At 45.6% G+C, this 17,851-nt stretch overlaps 1 protein-coding gene across 1 annotated transcript in view; it reads right to left on the minus strand.

The window, feature by feature from the left end:
* Positions 1-4,624: 4,624 nt before the first annotated feature.
* LOC124849321 (zinc finger protein 469) overlaps positions 4,625-17,851 on the minus strand; it is a 61,344-nt gene continuing 48,117 nt past the window's right edge. Inside the window, exon 3 of the mRNA XM_035642961.2 lies at positions 4,625-17,800. Coding sequence (XP_035498854.2) covers positions 5,735-17,611 — 11,877 coding nt within the window. The 5' untranslated portion in view covers positions 17,612-17,800 and the 3' untranslated portion in view covers positions 4,625-5,734. The remainder of the gene's footprint in view (positions 17,801-17,851) is intronic.

The following is a 17,851-nucleotide window of genomic DNA, read 5'->3' on the forward strand; positions in this document are numbered from 1 at the left end:
ATCGAATGTCAGAGCGGAGACCTTCCCATTCTCTGTGATGACCACAGACACCGCGGGAGGAGGCGCCTGGGAACACGCTGTGAGGGAACGCGCCGTGGAGTAGGAGGAGGGGTAGAGGACGAAGGCTTACGGTGGAGAAGGGAAGAGGAGCGCGAGGAGGTGGGGAGCGGGGGGTGGGGCGTGCCAGGGTACCAGGGGCTTCCCTTCTGACCAGAAGGTTGAGTTTTGTGTACGATATGGAAGGTCGTTGTTTTTTTTTGCCCGTGCACCTACCAATTATTACCTACTCATTTCCACTGTAGCATGTGAAGTGGGGGTGAAGAGAGAGCGGAAAGAGCGATACCTGCTGCATCATTAGAAAAAAGCGAGCGGTCTAATTACAAAGTGTGTTTAACAAACCGCCGTTGAAATCACTTTGCCGGGGGCCGGCCGCCCCCGAAGACACCTGCTGTCAGGCGCAGTGTTCCACGGCACCGCAGACACACACGGACAGGCTTGCATTTGTTTGCAGAGCCCCTGCAGAGTAACCCCATGTATTTCCGGAGCAAACCTGGAGCATCAAACCGGTGCTTGTGGCTGTTGTGCACAGCCTGTTCCCTCTCTGGTGCTGACTGCAATGACACATGGTTGAGCAGTCAAAGGCTTCACTGGCACCGAGGGACCACAACCTCCTGCTGAGAGGCCATTCATTAGGAAATGGTAGATAAGGTTTCATCCTCCGTACTATCTTTTCCTCACCGTGATTTATTTGTATCGGCTCATTTGCTTGGTAAATTCATTTTGCTGTTACAACTGCCCCAGTTTCTTTGACTCCTATTTCAGGTGCCAGTCCTGTAGGAGTGTAGTTTCCCGGAGTAGCTTCCTCACTGCCAGCGAACCACCTTTGAGGATTTCAAGGGGGGAAGGCAGTGATTTGATGGTTGTCAGGCAAAATTGTTTTTGATGTCTTGATTTCATATTTTTCTGTCCTCTTTCTTCATAGCACGAGCACGTGTTTATGTTGAATTATTCCTACGCCCCTACACCCACTGTCTTACACAAACTCTTTCAGATATCATGCCAATGGAAATTCATTACAATCACCCACCTGAGTGCATGGAGAGGGACTCTCAGTCATTACTTTCCTTTCGCTCGACAAATCCCTCCCCATCCATCTATCCATTTATTTCTCTGTTATGGCTGAAGCCCCCCATTCCCAACGGAGGCGACCCGAGTGGCCCCTCAGCCTGCGTGTCATTACCGCTGACCGGCAGCCCATCTCTATCTGCCCCCGACCTCCCGACCTCCCCGAGAGGCAGCCAACAAACACCACGGCAAAGGGAGGAGGGAGCACAGGGTGATGGAGAGCGGAGAGAGGATATAGGAAGGGAGAGAAAACAAGGGAGAATGGAGGGTGTAGAGGTGAGGGGGCAATGGGGAGGGAGGGAAGGCGAAAAATAGACAGTGGGGAGAAATAAAGTGAGATGAACGAGAAGGGAAGGAAGAGAATAGAATAAAAAGCCAAGGGAGTGAGAGAAGAAAATTGGGAGAGGCAGAAGCAAAAAATGGAAAGATGAGGTCGTGCATTGCTGGTAAGGAAATTGATGGAGAATGGAAAGAGGAAAGCGGGAGAATGAGGGTGGCGGCAGAGGAAAATAGACGGGAAGAAGAAAGTCAGAGATCAGAGGAGGCGGGGAGGGAGGCTCACGAATGGAGTGAGAGGGGGAGAGAAGAGATTCTATTTCAAGACCATACTTACTGATAATGTCACTCTACTTCAAAGTGCAAAGCGTTCCTGTCATGCTCCTGCATGACTCTGCCCCTGGAGAATCTCCCCACAGATCAGATGATAAAAGGACGCGTGACAGTTGAGAGTGTGTGGGGCTCCTGACACGTTCTGGGCTAAGCTGGGACAAAATATTCTCAACGTCTCTGCTTTGATTTTTGTCTTGATCAACACCCAGCTGCTGACCAAAGGAGCTGGAGGAGGTGCAGGGATGCAGCAAGTCCAAGTACAACCCGTGGAGCAGGTAAAACTCAGGTACATACACGATGGATTGGTGCAACATGACACAAATCAGCTAAGCTGAGGAGAAAAATAGAGTAGGATAGAAAAAAATGGCAAATTGACTAATATGTTTAAATAATGTCAATAATGGCATCTAATTTACATGTCTCGATGACTCAGATGTCACCGAGCGCATCGTTCAGCCTCGAGGCATCACCCTCGTCACTGAAACTCTGACTGGCAAAGATTCCTGCAGCGTAACGAAATAGAACTCAGGTTGTAGAATGACCTCTGTCTACTTGAATATTTAACTAAAATTCATTTTGTAATATTCATAGAGAAACTCAGATGACATTAAACAGTCTTTTGGATGCTGCAGTTGAACTAAATCCCATCATAATTCTCGGCAATTCTTTACTCTAATTGATGTTGATACAACTGCCATTGGATCAATGGTTTCTATTTACACCAGGAGGACACGCACGCACGCACGCACACACAACAGTAGGTGGTCATCCATCATCCATCCTCCCACTCTGACCCTTTTCATTGTGCGTCTCCAAATGTGAGGGGATTCAATATGTGGTTTGAAATAGAAAGAGGACTTTCCACCACACTCAAAGAAAACATTGTTTTCATTGAACTACTTTGATATTCACCGGTTGACTCTTGACAGTACACACAGCAGCACAAAGTCAATCAACAAGCAACCAGGGAGGAACTTCCAATTCAAATCAAACACTGTCAAAGTCAACGGCTACAGTCCACATACTGTAAAGACACTATTGCTCCACAATGTATTTATTTTCTAATGTTTTCAACATGTGTCAGCTCAAACAATTTTTCCTTTACATTGCACTTACCTCTAAAACAACGTTGTACCCCAAAGATTTAAAAACACTTTTCCACTAATTGTTTCATAAACAATGTTTTTCATATCAACTATCAAGGGAGCCAGGGGTCAGTATATGAGAAGGAAGAGGAAAGCACTGAAGAGGAAAACCTATTGTCAGATCTAAAAGTTAAAACTACACACACACACACACACATATATGTATATATATATACAGTTACGTCTGGAAATATTTGAATATTTTGAGTTACCTCTATACACAACCACAATCGCGTTGACATGAAGCAAAAGACTGCGAAGTATTTCCATCCATGTATTTCAAACAATCTTTAAATCTATAATTGTGTTAGTTTGTCCTAATACAAAAACATTGTGGTTGTGTTACTTTGACTTATTCATATATTTTGATCAAAATGAATGAACAATTACATAACACCCAATAATGTCTGACACATAAGATGACAGTGATTGATTGGGAGTTGTTTTCAAGTATGCAGGAGCACACGGTTATAAATACGTCGAAAAAAGCTTTAGCCAATTATAATAGTATTTCTGACCATCAAGGTGATTTCTGTAAGAAAATCATGGGGAAAGTTGTGAAATTGTGACTTCATGACAGCTCCTAGTCTGTGTCAAGTAGATATAGAGTGAATTTAAATCTTTAATGTGCTGCTCATGACATCGACTATAATAAGGGTCAAAATGTCACACACACCAGCCATCACCCCTCCGTGAATCAGTTCTGTCCTGCTGGTGAAACTTTGACACAGCGAGCCGACTGGAACAGAAGTGGTCCATAATTCAGTGACAGTTATGCTTACTGTATATTTCAGCTGTCATCTGCGATTTCCAAAACATGCTGCCTCTGCGGATGCTGCCAAACCAGTATTCCCACTAAATTAATTAGAGAAGTTATTTCGACAAAAGCTCTGTGGTTCTCCACAGTTCAGCCTCTCTCTTGAATCAACACATGGCTTGATGGTCGTTTATTATGTGATTACAACCTTGTGACACATTCTAGACATATTGAGTGAGTGCACTTACATCACATCCCAATACATTTTGGACTTATGAAACATTAATACGTCAAGAACAGCAGATTATGTGATTTGAAGGAAAAGTAGCCACATTTACATATTTAAGAATATGTTTCTAATCAAGATGATTAGTTTAAGTCTACTGATTTCGTGTTTTATACACATCTCAATTTCAGTCGGTGCAGTTGACTGCTGATATTTAGTGTTTTATTTTATTCCACAATACAGTAGTTGATTTCTTAAGCTTCTTTCCTTGACAAAGAATATAACTTCCACTCTGCCCCCACCCCACAGGTCTCATGGTAGTTCAGTGGATGGTGACTACACTACTTTACATGTTTGCCACTGTGTGCTATGGCTTTTTATTCCTATGTGATGATGATAAATGTTCATGTAGGAATAGAAGCCATTTTACACGTGGTGAGAGAGCGACGCAACAGAGGCGCCACAGAACCGAGAGCTCCTTGCCACCTGCTCGACAGCGCTCGTGGAGACTAACATATGGTTGGATGAATGTAACTGTCTCCTGTTGAATGCTTCTCTGTAGTAAAGATACATTTTTGCTGATCTGAAGACCAAAAAATGAAGTCAGACTTTGTTGTGTGTGCACCTGTTTCTGCCTCCAGGCACAAGAAGCTTCCACTGCTTCCAGTGTTTGATGCATGTGGTGACAGCTGCCGTCCGCGGGGATGGAAGTGGGAACATTTGCAAAACATGTCATGAACAAAAAGGAAGAAAAGAGCGAGGAGAGAGCAATACAGATCTTTAATAACCAACTATAAAAGATGCACTTAGTGAACCACTTTACAACTTGCAAGAGGCACTGCATTTCCCTTTCTTCTCTGATTCTTTTTGCACATTATTAAAATAAAACTTTGACATGAAGCATTACACAAAACAACAATCTACCTACAATATTATACAATGTAAGATACATACAGTATAAACAGGATAAAGCACCGTTTTTTGTCCTAGTAAATACTATTCATAATAAACAGTTGTCTGAGGAGTTACAGACACAAATGATTGAGTTTTTGATTGGCGTGTGGTATTATCAGTGCATGGGAAGAACTCTGAATACAGGTCTTGGGACTGTGACGTCCATGTATGCACCTGAGTTTATCCAAGGAGCTTTGGAAGCTTTCCTAATTTTGTGTTTTATCAGTCTACATTTGAAGCACTTGGATGGCTTACACAGTATCTGTAATAAACAATAGAGAACCAGTAAAATCATTTGGATGAATGTAGTGTAACTGCTACAGATCTCATGTTCCCTTCTGAGGACATTGGCGTTCACATTACAATAAAACACAATGTAGCACCAGGTAATGTTTATACAAAAGGCTAAAATGATCGATGTCGATGCAGTACAGTAAAGTTAAAAAAAAATTATACAAAATGAATATGTTGGAAGCATTTACGAAAGGTGCACAGACAACAGTCCAGGTCAGTTATGACGTCATTTGCAAAAGACTTAAACTGATAAAATCATATAATGAATGCAAAATGAACATGCATTTCTTAGAGGAACATATTCTACTGTATTTTCAAGTATTCTTTTTTTCTCTCCTTTAGTTATATGAAATATAATCTCTGAAATGGATAAAAATCCAACATAGGGAAAAGCAGAATAGTTCATTGATTTTCCCAAATAGCATAGTCATTTTTGACCCAAAATTCATATCTGCCATTCATCCTCACATTTGCATACTAAAAAATGTACAAAGAAGACATAAAGTGACTATGTAAGTATTTAAAGATAGCATTTCACAGAAAAACAGCTGTGCAATCTCATTCACCATAATCAGTTGTCTTGAACATTTACAGTCTCTTATTCACAGATCCCTCAAACCACACTCAGTTAATAGATTCGGACGTGTCCTTCCTTAACGGAATCTTAAAGCTAGTGAGTTTTTGGCCAAACAGCTGGCTTAAGAGGTGGTTCTGGGACTCCGCTGTCCGGTAGGAATGGCTCTCCATTGACCTAACCCCCATCTTTGGCCTAGATTTGTTCAAAGTATTGTTCATGGGAACTGAGGACACTTTAGAAATAGGGGGATGCAAAGGTCGCCCCAGAGATCCCTTCTTGGCTTTGTAATCCCCATTTAGAGGGTTGACAATATCAGCTTTCTTTGGAGTACAGCTATCAAGTAAACTTCGTTTCGCCTGCAACCCCAAGTTTGCAGTCTTGGACTTGGAGACTATTTTGTTGCTCACAACGTCGTCCCGCACTGAGGAGAGCACGGGGTAGTCGCTGGGTCCGTCCGACTTTCTTTGCAGAGAGGGATTCGTACACTTGCTGGGGTGAAATTTCTTTTTGGCCCGAGAGTCAACGCCATAGTTCTCCTGTGTAGCTGGAGAGGAAACCCTTTGCAGGCTGTGAGGGGATTTCATGTCCTTCCTCTTCTTCTGCGGTCTCAGATATTCTTTGTCCTCGTTTGAGACGGAGGTGCTGAGGGAAACCTTGGAGTGGAGGACGGGTGTTGATTCTGGAGCCCTGGAGCTGCTCGTCGTGGTGCTGTATCTAGTGTTGTCATTTGTTTTGGCAGCTTTGTCTTTCATCTGACTCCTACCTTCTTGCTCAGCGCCATGAAAAGAAGTCTGCTGTTTGCTGTCATTATTTTTTGACGTGTGCTGCCACTGCTCGTCCTCCCTCTGCCTGTCCATCACATCATGTGCTAATTCATGCTTTGCTGGTGTCTTTGAAACAATTTGATTTTCTCCTAAACCGACAGAAGACTCCTCACTAGGGGGAGGCAAATCTGTTTTTACTTCCATCTCGGCTGTGTCAGCTTCAGCTGAGCCTCCCTTAGCTTTAATAATCTCGCCCACACCACTGCTCTCTTTCGTTGTCTCCGCCCTGATGCAGACTGACTCGTTCTCCTCTTTCACGTCACATGGTTCAGACGGTGAATTTCCATTCCCCTCTTTATCAGGATTAGGTGAGGGAGTTGGGTCAATGTCCTCCTTCTTGGGTGTAGCAGACTCCGACGAGCCCATGTGAATACATTTCTCAAGCTCCACAAGTAGTTCAGAGTAGTCCTCCACCATGTCCTCAGTCTTCACACTGGCCTTGTTCGCGTCACCGTGGTATTCATTTGCGTTGGTCTGTGTGGAGTCGTCTGCTGTGAACACAGAGGGTTTTGAAGACTGTAGTTCAGCGTTTTGATTCGAGTGCATTGAGCTTAAACTAGCAATTCCACTGTCTGAGCTGCTTTCTTGCAGACTGTCAGAGAGAATTCTCCTCTTCTTACTCGCAGGCGAATCACATTCATCTTCATTGGATGCAGATGCTTTGACAGGCCGGAGAACGCCTCGGAATTTGAAAATTTTGTTCCCACCAGACAGGTGCTTTTCCATGTGTCGATCAAACTGTTCCTTTTTAGAGAAGGTGTAGTTACAGGTGCTGCAGATGAAGGATTTTTTAATCACATGCATGACGTCAGCGCAGAGCTCGCAGGTGTAAAGCGTGGTGTGTTTTGAATCTGGCTCGTGCACCTCTTCGTGTGCTCTCTTCAGGTGGTCTTTAAGCGCCCGGGCGTCCTGATAAGAGACGGGGCATTTGTGACACAGGAAAATCTTTTCCAAATTGTGAACCACTAAATGTCTCTGGAGTTTGAATGGCTTGGGGAATTGTTTCCCACAGTGGTGGCAGTCTCTAGAGGGGTCTTTGCAGTTGGGATGCATCTCCACACTTTTCGACGTCTCCGTGTTGTGGAGGACCTCAAGAGGGGTTAACGTGCTCTGCTTCACGCCCGCTCCACTGCTGCTTTTACTTTTGTGAACTTTTGGTTCGGCCCCCTCTGAGGTTTTCACCCCTCCCGCGGCGTTGTCTGCAGCAACAGCTTTTTCCTGTTCTTTAGTGGCTTTGCTGGACTCTCTGACAGCTCTGCTGGGGCGGTGCTGCATGATGGAGGTGATAAAGTTCTTCACGGCGGTCTCCTGCATGAAGCAGCCTGGAATGTCTAATATGGAACCTTGACTCTGACCTCTCCGGGCAAACTGGGTGGCGTGTTCTCGTAAATGTTCATTGTACATCCACACATCTGATATCTCCTTCAAGCACATTCCACAGGTCCAGATACCTGTCTTGTTCTTGGCGTGTTTCTCCCTCAAATGGTCTCTCAGTTGCTCCCTGGAGCTGAATTTGCGCTGCACACACATGTAGCAGGTTGGAGGTGGGGAGGGGTTGTGGGATAACTTGTGAAAGTTGAGCTCACCTAGGGTGAGGAACCAAGTGAAGCACACTTTGCATTTGTACTGCTTATCTTTGACCTTCATTCCACCGTCTTGCCGCTTCCTGCCTCGCCGCTCTGTGACCTTCTTGGACTTTTCATCATCTCTGCTTTCCACGTCAACAATTGCAACACTAGGAGACACTGAGATGTCGTTGGAGTCAAAGAACTGAACCTCAGGAAGTTGAAATGTGGTGTTGATGCTTTGGATGTCGATGCTGTGGAAGGTTTGGGCATTCTCCGTGACACGCGGCTCCACAGGATAAGGGGCGGCAGGTTGGGGCAAGGGGCACGGCGTGGTTGGCACTTCTGGTTTACAGGTGCTGGGGTCAGAGGTCACATTCGTGTCGGCATCAAAGCCAGCGAAGTCAGAGGTGCCACTCCATTCAATGGTGGATTTATCAATGGTGCTCTCAAGTGGATTCAAGAGATGGCTGCCAGGCTTTTCAATCTCCTCAGGAACATCCTTCTGATCTTTTTGTTTGACATCCAACAGTGGCTTGGCATCAGCCTTCAATGTGTTGTTGTGGCACATATTTAACATGATGGCATCATCAATAGATATTGTCTCGTATTCACAGTGGTTGGTTTGATCGTCAGTGAAAGTCTGCTCGGCTGGGTTTTCCACGTACTGATCTTTATTTTGCACGAAGGTTTCTGATGAAGGGAAATCCGGAGTCACACTTGAGTCGGGCGATAGCTTCTGTCTTTTGTTTCTTTTGCTGTACACCCTCGGGCTCTTTTTCCTTTTGGCCTCCTCATCTCTGGGGAAGAGCTGTGAGAACGTGGTGTCGTCGTCAAGTAAGGCCTTCAGATCAGAACTTAAGCCAGGAGGACTATGGGGAGATGAATTTAAACAGGAGAGAGGATGTAAGTCGTCTGAAGGGCCACCGCTTTTCTCACACTTTATCTCGACTGCCACCTTTCTAAGAATCTCCTGGACAAGGCTCTCTTCTGATGCTTCCTGGTCACACACCTCCTCCACAGGACACAGAGTCTTTCTGGACTCATCACGTTCTCTGGTTATATCCTTGTCTGCACAAGTAGCACTTTCCACATTATCATCAGTACATACTTCCCCGTTTGCCAACTCTGTCATGCTTGTACATTTCATTTCCACTGTATGAGTGATTTGATCTATCTCCACGGTTTCATTAAGTGCACTTGTCTCTTTTGCTAGAGGCCCGGATGCATTGTCAAAGCCAGAGTTTGAAGTAACAGTCTGAGGGAATTCCTCTGTTCCAGTAACTGTCCTGTCATTGATTTGCACCTGGTGCTCGGCAGATTTGCAGTGCCCTCCACTGCTCTTGAACTCAGGAGTTATAGCTTGTAATATGTCGGTTTTTAGTATATTCAGAATCTCATCAGAGAAAGGGTCTGGCTTTATGTTTACCTCGCTGTTTTTGTTCTTTCGAGCTTTGTTGTTCTTCTTTGATTTTGTTGGCAGCAGAGGGGTTGGATGGCCTATTTCATCCACCGCAACTGCACTTGTCTCAGTTGCCTTCTCCTCCAGGACTGACTCAGTCTCTGATGCTTTAGATATGAGGATGTTACTTGACTCAGACAGCCCGTCCATCTTTGGCAGGTAACGGGCCTGTGAATCACCTTTATGTCCTTTCTCTGTAGTTTGTGACGCTTCATAAATAAGCACAGTCCCCTGATGGTTTGATGTTTTCTGTTGGCCAATGTGTTTTTCAGCTCTGACCAAATGTTTCATGGCCTTATGTCTCTTTAACCCTGGCACAGTCCTGAAACACATGAAGCAGATTTCACAGAGCACTTTCCCCTGCTGCGTGTTGCTCTGTGTCTTTTTCTGTGGTATTTCATTTTGTACTGAGTGTGTTGTTGAACACTGGCCAGTCTCTATCGTGGGTTGCTCCTCTGATGGGTCTGCTGGAAGAGGCACTTCTTCTTTTTCACAAATGATCAGTGGCGTAGGAGTGGGCGGACCATCTGAAATGTCTTTTCCGAGAAGTGTACTGTCCTCAGCAGAAGCCTTGTGAGAATCTAAATTCACTGATTCAGCTTCTCTCAGCATGTCAGCAGAAATATGCAATTGCTCAATAGGTTCAACTGGATCATGGCAAATGTCCAAGTCTTTCTTTACATTACCAGCTGAGGAATTTGTGCTTTTGTTTTCAGCTGGGAGACCCATTGAAAGACATGTGAATTGTATATGCTGCTGAAGGACCAGTGGTTCGTCTGATGCATTCATTTTAGCCGTAGTGTCTGTGTTCAGTTTTGTGTCAATTTTGTTAAAAATCAGTGCAGGGATTATGCTCAGGTCACATGGTTCACCGTCATCTCTTGGACTCTGCTTCATGTCCACATTGTCTTCGGGTTTACTGGCCGGTGAAATTGGTATGTAGTCGTACTGTTTCAGATGTGGCGGTTCGTCTGAGATGCTGGTGTAGTTGAGAGGGCTGAGCTTGAAATCATACATTGGATCTCTGTCTCTCTCCACCTCTGGTGGTTCTGCTGTGCTGGTCACAGGAAGTGGAGAGGGACTGGTGGTTTCAGAGCTGGAGATTTTACACTCTGTGATTCCCAAGTCCAGGTGAGGTGGGCTTATCAACGAATACTGCATCTCAGTTGTTCTGCCCAGTGGTTCATCGCTGTGTAGAGCCTCTCTGACACTTTGGTTATCATCCCTGTTCAAGGGTGAGTTCACATTTTCCCCTGAGCCTTCATCAACAGACTCATTATTGCATTTAAATTTTGACTGACCTGAATTGTCTTCTAGCTCCAGTTTCTGCACGGGTGTTTGAATAGAGGTTGGTAAAAGAGGACTGTTTGATGGGGCAGTGTTTAGAAAAAGGCAATGACTTTCTTCCGCCTCCTCTGTGTATGGTGAGTTTTGGTGACTTGCCATGAAATTGATGGGAAGATGTTCTTTGATGTCCTGAACATGTAAAATCTCTTCTTGTTTCTCAGTGATGTCAAAGGCAAGACCTGCTGCAGGTTTCAGAGGGTCATTAAATTGAGTAACTTCGCAGGAATCACCGTCAACGTGGCCGTCAGACTGCGAAAGAATCAACAGGTTGTGTTGTGCCTCTATGGATTGGGTGACTTGGAAGGCTGAGCAGTGAGTAGGACTCTCTGTATTGGTCTCCACTACTGTCGGACTGCAGATATTTTCTGTGGTGTCTCTCTCGGCTGACAAATCAGTTGCTGGACTTCCACCGCACATCTGAGCAGGGCTACACGTTCTGGAGGGAGAAAGTCCAATCAAATGATCTTTTTTTGTTGTTTCCACTGCCTCGATCAAATCTTCTGAATGCTCCACTTCCAATTCACCGGCATATGATGAATTAAATTCTCCGGGATCATCATGATTATCAGTGGACTGTTCTTGCAGAGCTGTTTTCATCACATCTGCCATTTTCTTGCCAATGTTCAGACTGGGGTCAGGTGGAGCTGGTGACGAAGGACGGCTGCCAGATTGATCAATGATTCCCTTCACTGCCTCTGCTCCCTCGTTGCCAACCGTAGTCAGATACTCTTGGCCATCACTATTGTTTTCAAATGACTGATTTGAATTTTTGTCCGCATTTCTGTTCCAACAGGAGTCTGCATGAGGGTTGTGTGTCCCCACACTTGAGCAGTGGGCAGACTCCTCAGTGATTTCCTCCTCTGATGTGACTTTAGTCTCACCATCACTATCATCGTTTTCCGAGGCGTCACTTGGCTGAGATGCAATTGGCTGGTTTCCATCGCCTGTGGGGTCAGTGCTGTTGGAGAGAGACGACTGTGACTCATTCAGAATGAATTCAATATCACCCTTCTGCTCATTGATATTTGGAGGCGATAATATATTCTCCTTCTCAGTAATTGCTTCCTTTTCACTGTGATCTCCTCTCTTGAATGCATCAGCTTCCTGACATTTAATTCCTTGATGTTGTTGACTGGTGAGAAAGGTGACATTCAGCTCCTTGTGTTCCGATATAATGGGTTCTTTTTTGAATATAGAGTCGGAAATCACCTCCAGGCTTTTCATGAGGTTTTCTGTGTATCTCTTCTGTTCTAAAATATCTTCCTTTGTTTCTAAATGAGTCCCTTTTTCAGTACTTCTCTCCCCTGACTTTTGGTCATGGTGGAGCTCGGAGCTTTCAATATGTGAGGCTGTGGCGATCATATTTTGTGCATCATTGTCTTTCCCAGTAAAAGGGTCGAGTGCCCTCGGTTCATTGTGATGTGGACTATGGGGACAGTGGTGTCCCCCCATCAGTTCAAACGAGAATGGACTGGACCAGGGGAGTCCTGGTTCCGTGAAAGGCTCTGAGGGCATTCTGGACACCGGCGCATCTATTGTTTGCACAGGGCACCTCATATCCAGGCCAGTGCCTTCACTCTCTGACTCATCACCCAGTCGTAAAGGTGAAAATTTGCTCATTTGCAGCTGCTTGGGAACATCCTGATCTAGTAACGGTGGGCTTTCCAACTTAGTTGTCTGCAGCTGGTTTTCAAGCTCATTCACTATTCTCTTTATCTCCAGCTCATCCTCTGATGCACAGCTGTTGAGATTTGTGCCGTAGTCGATTATTTTTTCTGGCAGAGACAAAGGGACATGATTGTAATCTGGTTTCTTTTCATTTGATTTCTCAGAGTTGTCTTTGTACTGAGATATCTCATCTGGTAGCACCGGGCTAACTATAATGTTCCACTCTCTATGTTCCAGAAAGGGAGAGAAGGACGACACAAATTCTTCCTTTTTGTCAGTTGTGTTCTCCATTGAATGGAAACCCTCTTTCTGAATTGGCATATCGGAGTAAAGGCCACTGTCGAATCCTGTGAGGTCCCCGAACATTGACGAGGTGTCAAATGAGAGTGGGGATTTCATGAGCCCCTGTTCCTGATCCAGAGGATAGGGCATGAGATGGAGTGCATCTTTTTGTATCAATGGGCCCTGGCCTTCAGTCGGAGATAGGCACACCTCATCCAACAATGAGGTGCAAAGAGAAACAGGCTTGTGTGTGTCTAGGTCATTCGCTAAAGGAATAGCCTCTTTCACCATGCAGACACCGACACTCTGTTTTTCAAATGTGCTAGTGTCTGATAGCTCTGGTGCCGTGTCTTCGGGCCCCTCTTTGCCATCGCCCTCTGTGTTTGTGTCAATATTGAAATCAGTTTCTTTGCTGATGGTGGGAGAGTGTGACTCAAACTGTAGTTGCTTGTTATCTGTGCTGCTACTCTGTGGTGGTTCTTCTTTGGGGCACATATTGTCAGCTCTCTGTAGGGCGCTTGTGTCTGGACCGATCGTTGGCCCGGTTTCTTTTCTGTGAGACACCGGCTTCTCTCTTGATTTTGTATGAGAGTTTCTGCTTTTTTCAAAGTTTTTCGTTGTGTCTTTTGCTTTTTGCGAGGATGACACCGGATTACCAACGTCTGGATTCGATTGGTCCTTCTTTGGATCCTGTGGACCGTCTTTGATGTCAGAAAGAATGACTTTGTCAGTATTAGACTTCCTGACAGATTTAGTGAATGTCAGTGCTAGTGTGCTGGAATCTTTACATAGCTTCTGTGGGGAGGACCGTTCATAGGTTTTCAGCTCTGAAGACTCTTTCTTTTTGATGTCTGTCTTCTTCTCACAGTCTGAGTCGGTGCGATCAGTGCTTTTGGGGCTATTGATACTATCACTTGAAAAACTCACAGATGTGCTGAGTTCACTGCTTGTGGATGACCTGCTACCCCTCCTCCTAAGTCTCTGGTGAGAACCATGTGTCTCAGGCGAGAGGGACAATTCCTCACTTTTTTTCACCTCAAAACACTCCTTGGACTCGTGTCGCCACGCTGCCTGGTCCCTCTCGCTTCGTGCTCTCCATTTGCACTCTTTGGTGTATGTGTATTTACAACGACTGCTTTGATTCAGCCGGCCTTGGCTTGCTATCTTTAGAGGCTCGCATTCATCATCAGAGTCTGAGACATAGTCGTATTCTCCAAATGCAGGGTTCTGTACAGTGGGAGTCAGTCTCTCCATCACCAAGGAAAACTGGAGGTTTTTGGTACCGGTACCTTTAACATGAAGCTTATGGAGCTTATTTTTCTGCTGAACTATTTTGTGAATAAGTTCTTTGCTCCAGGTGCCCCCTCCAGAGCTTTTCCTCTTGCTCTCTTTCATTGCAGTTCTTGAGGTTGGGGATGTAGAGACCTTTGAGGGTGTTGACCCTCGAAGTGCAGAGCTGTCCTGAAAGCTTTTACCACCACACCATTCAGTCATCTTGCTGGATAAGAGAAACCTTTGTGTGCTTGGGTTTTCATCCTCACTCTTGCATAGTTTTTCTGCCTCTTTCACTTTGCTGTCTTGTTCCTTTGTCTTCTCCCTTGAGGCAATTCTTGAGTTTTTCTGAGAGACTTCTTTTTTTATGTTAATCTTCTCATCCTGTTCCAAATTCAGAGATATTTTCTCAAGTTTGCTTTCTGCGTACTGTTTGCCGGTCTCAGGGCTCTCAACATCAGAGTCATAAAAATACTTTCCCTGTGGGGAAGGCCGTCCATCACCTGTTGCTTGTTTACTTTTGCTCTCAAACACCAGGGATTCTTTGGTTTTCGGACATTGTTTGTTTGGTGCTTTGACAGTGGTGAGGTCATCATCAGCAAATGCATCGATGAAGCTGCTGTCTATCTCTACATTGTCTGACTGATAGCTCAGTCCATTCAAGGCTTCTGTGATTAGGCTGTCTAATTTGGCGTCCTCCATTTCCAACTCAGGGAGAGTGACAGGGATATTACTAGGACCAGAGAACAAGTTGAGTTTCATGGGATCATCCTTACTGTCTCCTTTTGTTTCACTGTCAGATATCAGCTCTCCATTTTTATTGAGCCCCAACAGGGTAAGGTGAAGTTCAGATGGGCACCTGGCCATTGAAACATTTGACACAGATGGCACTGCTTTTGATGGTTCTGCATTGAACTTCCTGCTGTCCTCCATCTTTGAAATATCTTTGAGGTCATTTTGTGCAAATGTGTGTTGAGCACAGTATTGCTTATGGCCCAGAAATGAAGCCAGGTTATTGAAATTCTGATCACACTGCTTGCATGTAAGAAGCACGTCTAACTGGTCAAGATTTGCTGTGGCTAATGAGATGGGTAACAGCTGATGTGCAGAGTATGGTGGCGGAGGCTGGTGATGCTCCACACCGAAACTGTCCATGTAACCTTTGTTTCCATCCATTGTTGTCTTTGGATGTGTGCTGTTTTGCAGGTAGCTCATCATGTCATCTTTTAATCTGTCTGGTGCATACGCAAGGTTTCGTGAAGCATCAGAATGAAACTGGTGCTGAGTTTTGGCTTGGGGCTGGTGGTAGAATGTGTGCGGAGGTGCTGACTTTGACATTTGACTGTCCTCTGAACTGATGTTGACAGGGCTGGTGGATGCTGGGGAGAGGGAAGAGCAGGTACTACTGGACGCATGGTTATGAACTGGGGAGGGCAAAGGGGATTCATAAGGTGACACCATCATAAGTCCCATAGGTGGGACCTGTAATGGTGGATAGCTGTAGTTTCTTGATGCAACTGGAAGAGACTGGTTGTGTCCAAAGTAAACAGCCTTATTTTTTGACTCACATACTTGTGTGTGGTTCATCTCTACTTTAAAAGTTGAGACTGTGTTACTACTGTGTTTTACAGTCTCCTGTCTTTGGTTTGAAAACCCATCACTAGTTCTGCTGTTCTGAAATGAGCTTGGGTTTTTCAGTGAGCTGTGTTTATGTGATTTACTGTCATCCTGCCAGTCAGAGGGGGAAACAATGTAGGCCGATTTTTGATTGCTTATTTGCCTCGATAACTCGACTCTGTTTTGGTTTTGAATCTGCTGCCAGGATATTCTGCTATTTTTAGATGAATTTGGCCTTTGGTCAAGTGCTGGCTGCTCCTGAAAGTGAAATTTATCATTCATGTCAGAATACTGAATTGTGTTTTGATCAGCTGGTGAATATGTCTTACTAGGTCCTTCCCAGGAGTGTGGCAACCTATTAAGAACCTTATTATTAAGGTTTTTATCAAAAGGCAGTGAGCCTTTGTGAATGTTATTGACTGAGGGGCTGTTAAATGTTTTGCTGGAAAAGTGCATGTGGGAGCCTGGACCTTGTGAAGTATTTCTTGCATGGTGCACACTTCCTTGTATGAATGTCCTCTGGTTGGCAGCCGTGTCTTTAGGGTGGCAGTTCTTCTTATTCCCCGAGGTGATTGCTGCATCCCGACTGTCTGCCTGTCCGTTAGTGTCTGTGCTCTCAGACAGGGAAGTCTTCCCCTGCTCCGTCTGCTGCGAGCCGGAGCCAGAGCTGTCACTGCTGGCTGAGTCCTCACTCAGACTCCTAGGACACTGGATGGAGGATGCTACCCCTTGAATGTACTGTGACTGTGGAGAGTGAGAATAAGAGCTTCCGTCCTCAGATTGCTGCTCATTACTGAACTGAGTGCTGTTTTGAGCCATGTTTTGTCCGTCTCCGGGTGCAAAGGAAAATGAGTTGTGAGTCACGTGAACTGTCCCTATGGAGGAGTCTGTAAAGTCTTGTGATTGCGTGTTCTGTTCACAGGAAAAAGAGTCAGAGGTCGATTCCTCCAGAAAATTATATCCATATTGAAAAGGACCAGATACAAAGGCACTTGCCTTACTGGCTTCTGTAAGGGAGGAGGACTTCTGTGACGAAATCCCATAGTTAGCACCATTAAAAATCCTTTCAGGAGATTGCCATGCACCAGAGCCACTCAGCTGAAAGTCGGTCAACATCAGCTGGCTGCCCGGCTGTGTGCTGCTGTTCTCCATTGAGGCAGGCTGCTGCTGCTGCTGCTGCTGCTGCTGCTGCTGTGACAGAGGCTGATGTGGGTGGGATGATGTTGCACTTGAGGAAACCAGTGCCTGTGAGGTATAGCTTGGGGTGGCAAGGTTAGAGGAGGCCTCCTGGAAGCAGCGGCTATAGTTGAGCTCTTCTTGCTGTAGTTCGGCCTCTCTCTCCGGGATACTGGGGACGTGGAATCTGTAGCTGCCCAAGAGTGGGCCACGACTGGTCTCCAACTTCTTGGGTGGCGTTACCTTCTGCTGTGGGTAGGCAATGCCAATGGGGTTGTTGGAGCGTGGATTTGTAATGCTAAGTCTGTACAGCTGTTGCGGGTTGCCACGCTCTGCCTTTCCCGACCGCTTCCCCTTCTCTCGGCTGCGGCCCTTTCCGTTCGGGGACTGGGGGCTGCCTTTGCCACTGGACCAAGTCCTGTCAGTGGCAAATTTTGGTCTGTTCTGCAGTGATCTGAAGTCAATTTTCCCTGCTTGCTGTGGCCGTATGACAGCCTCACGCTGCTGAGGACAGTCCCTTTTCTTCTCTACTTTTTCAACTTTGGCCCCTCTGCTGTTGGCTCTGGCTTCAGTGCCTGTGGTTGAAAAGTGCTCTGAGGACTCCTTTGTGGTTTTGTCACTCTGCTGTTCCAGTGCTGTCCCCTCATCCTGCAGTTTGGACTCAGCGTCCAGCTCTTTGACAGCGTGCATTCGCTGAGTCTCTCCTGCCATGATGCACAATGCGTGCGGTGAAGGCCTGGTCCTCAGAAGTGCTATCTGGGAGACAGGGGCATCGTCCTCTGGGTTGTATGAATCAGTAAATGTCCAGGGGCAGGAACTGCAGGGACAGGACTGCTGGCTGCAGGCTCATCTCTTCCCCCTCATTGTGCATCACCGATCTGGCACCAGAACAGAGCACACCTGGAAAGAAAAGAGAGCAGAGAGGTTCAGATGACAAGTTTTTATTTGTGT

The sequence above is a fragment of the Scophthalmus maximus genome, chromosome 7, assembly GCF_022379125.1.
Source record: "Scophthalmus maximus strain ysfricsl-2021 chromosome 7, ASM2237912v1, whole genome shotgun sequence".
Lineage (NCBI taxonomy): Eukaryota > Metazoa > Chordata > Actinopteri > Pleuronectiformes > Scophthalmidae > Scophthalmus > Scophthalmus maximus.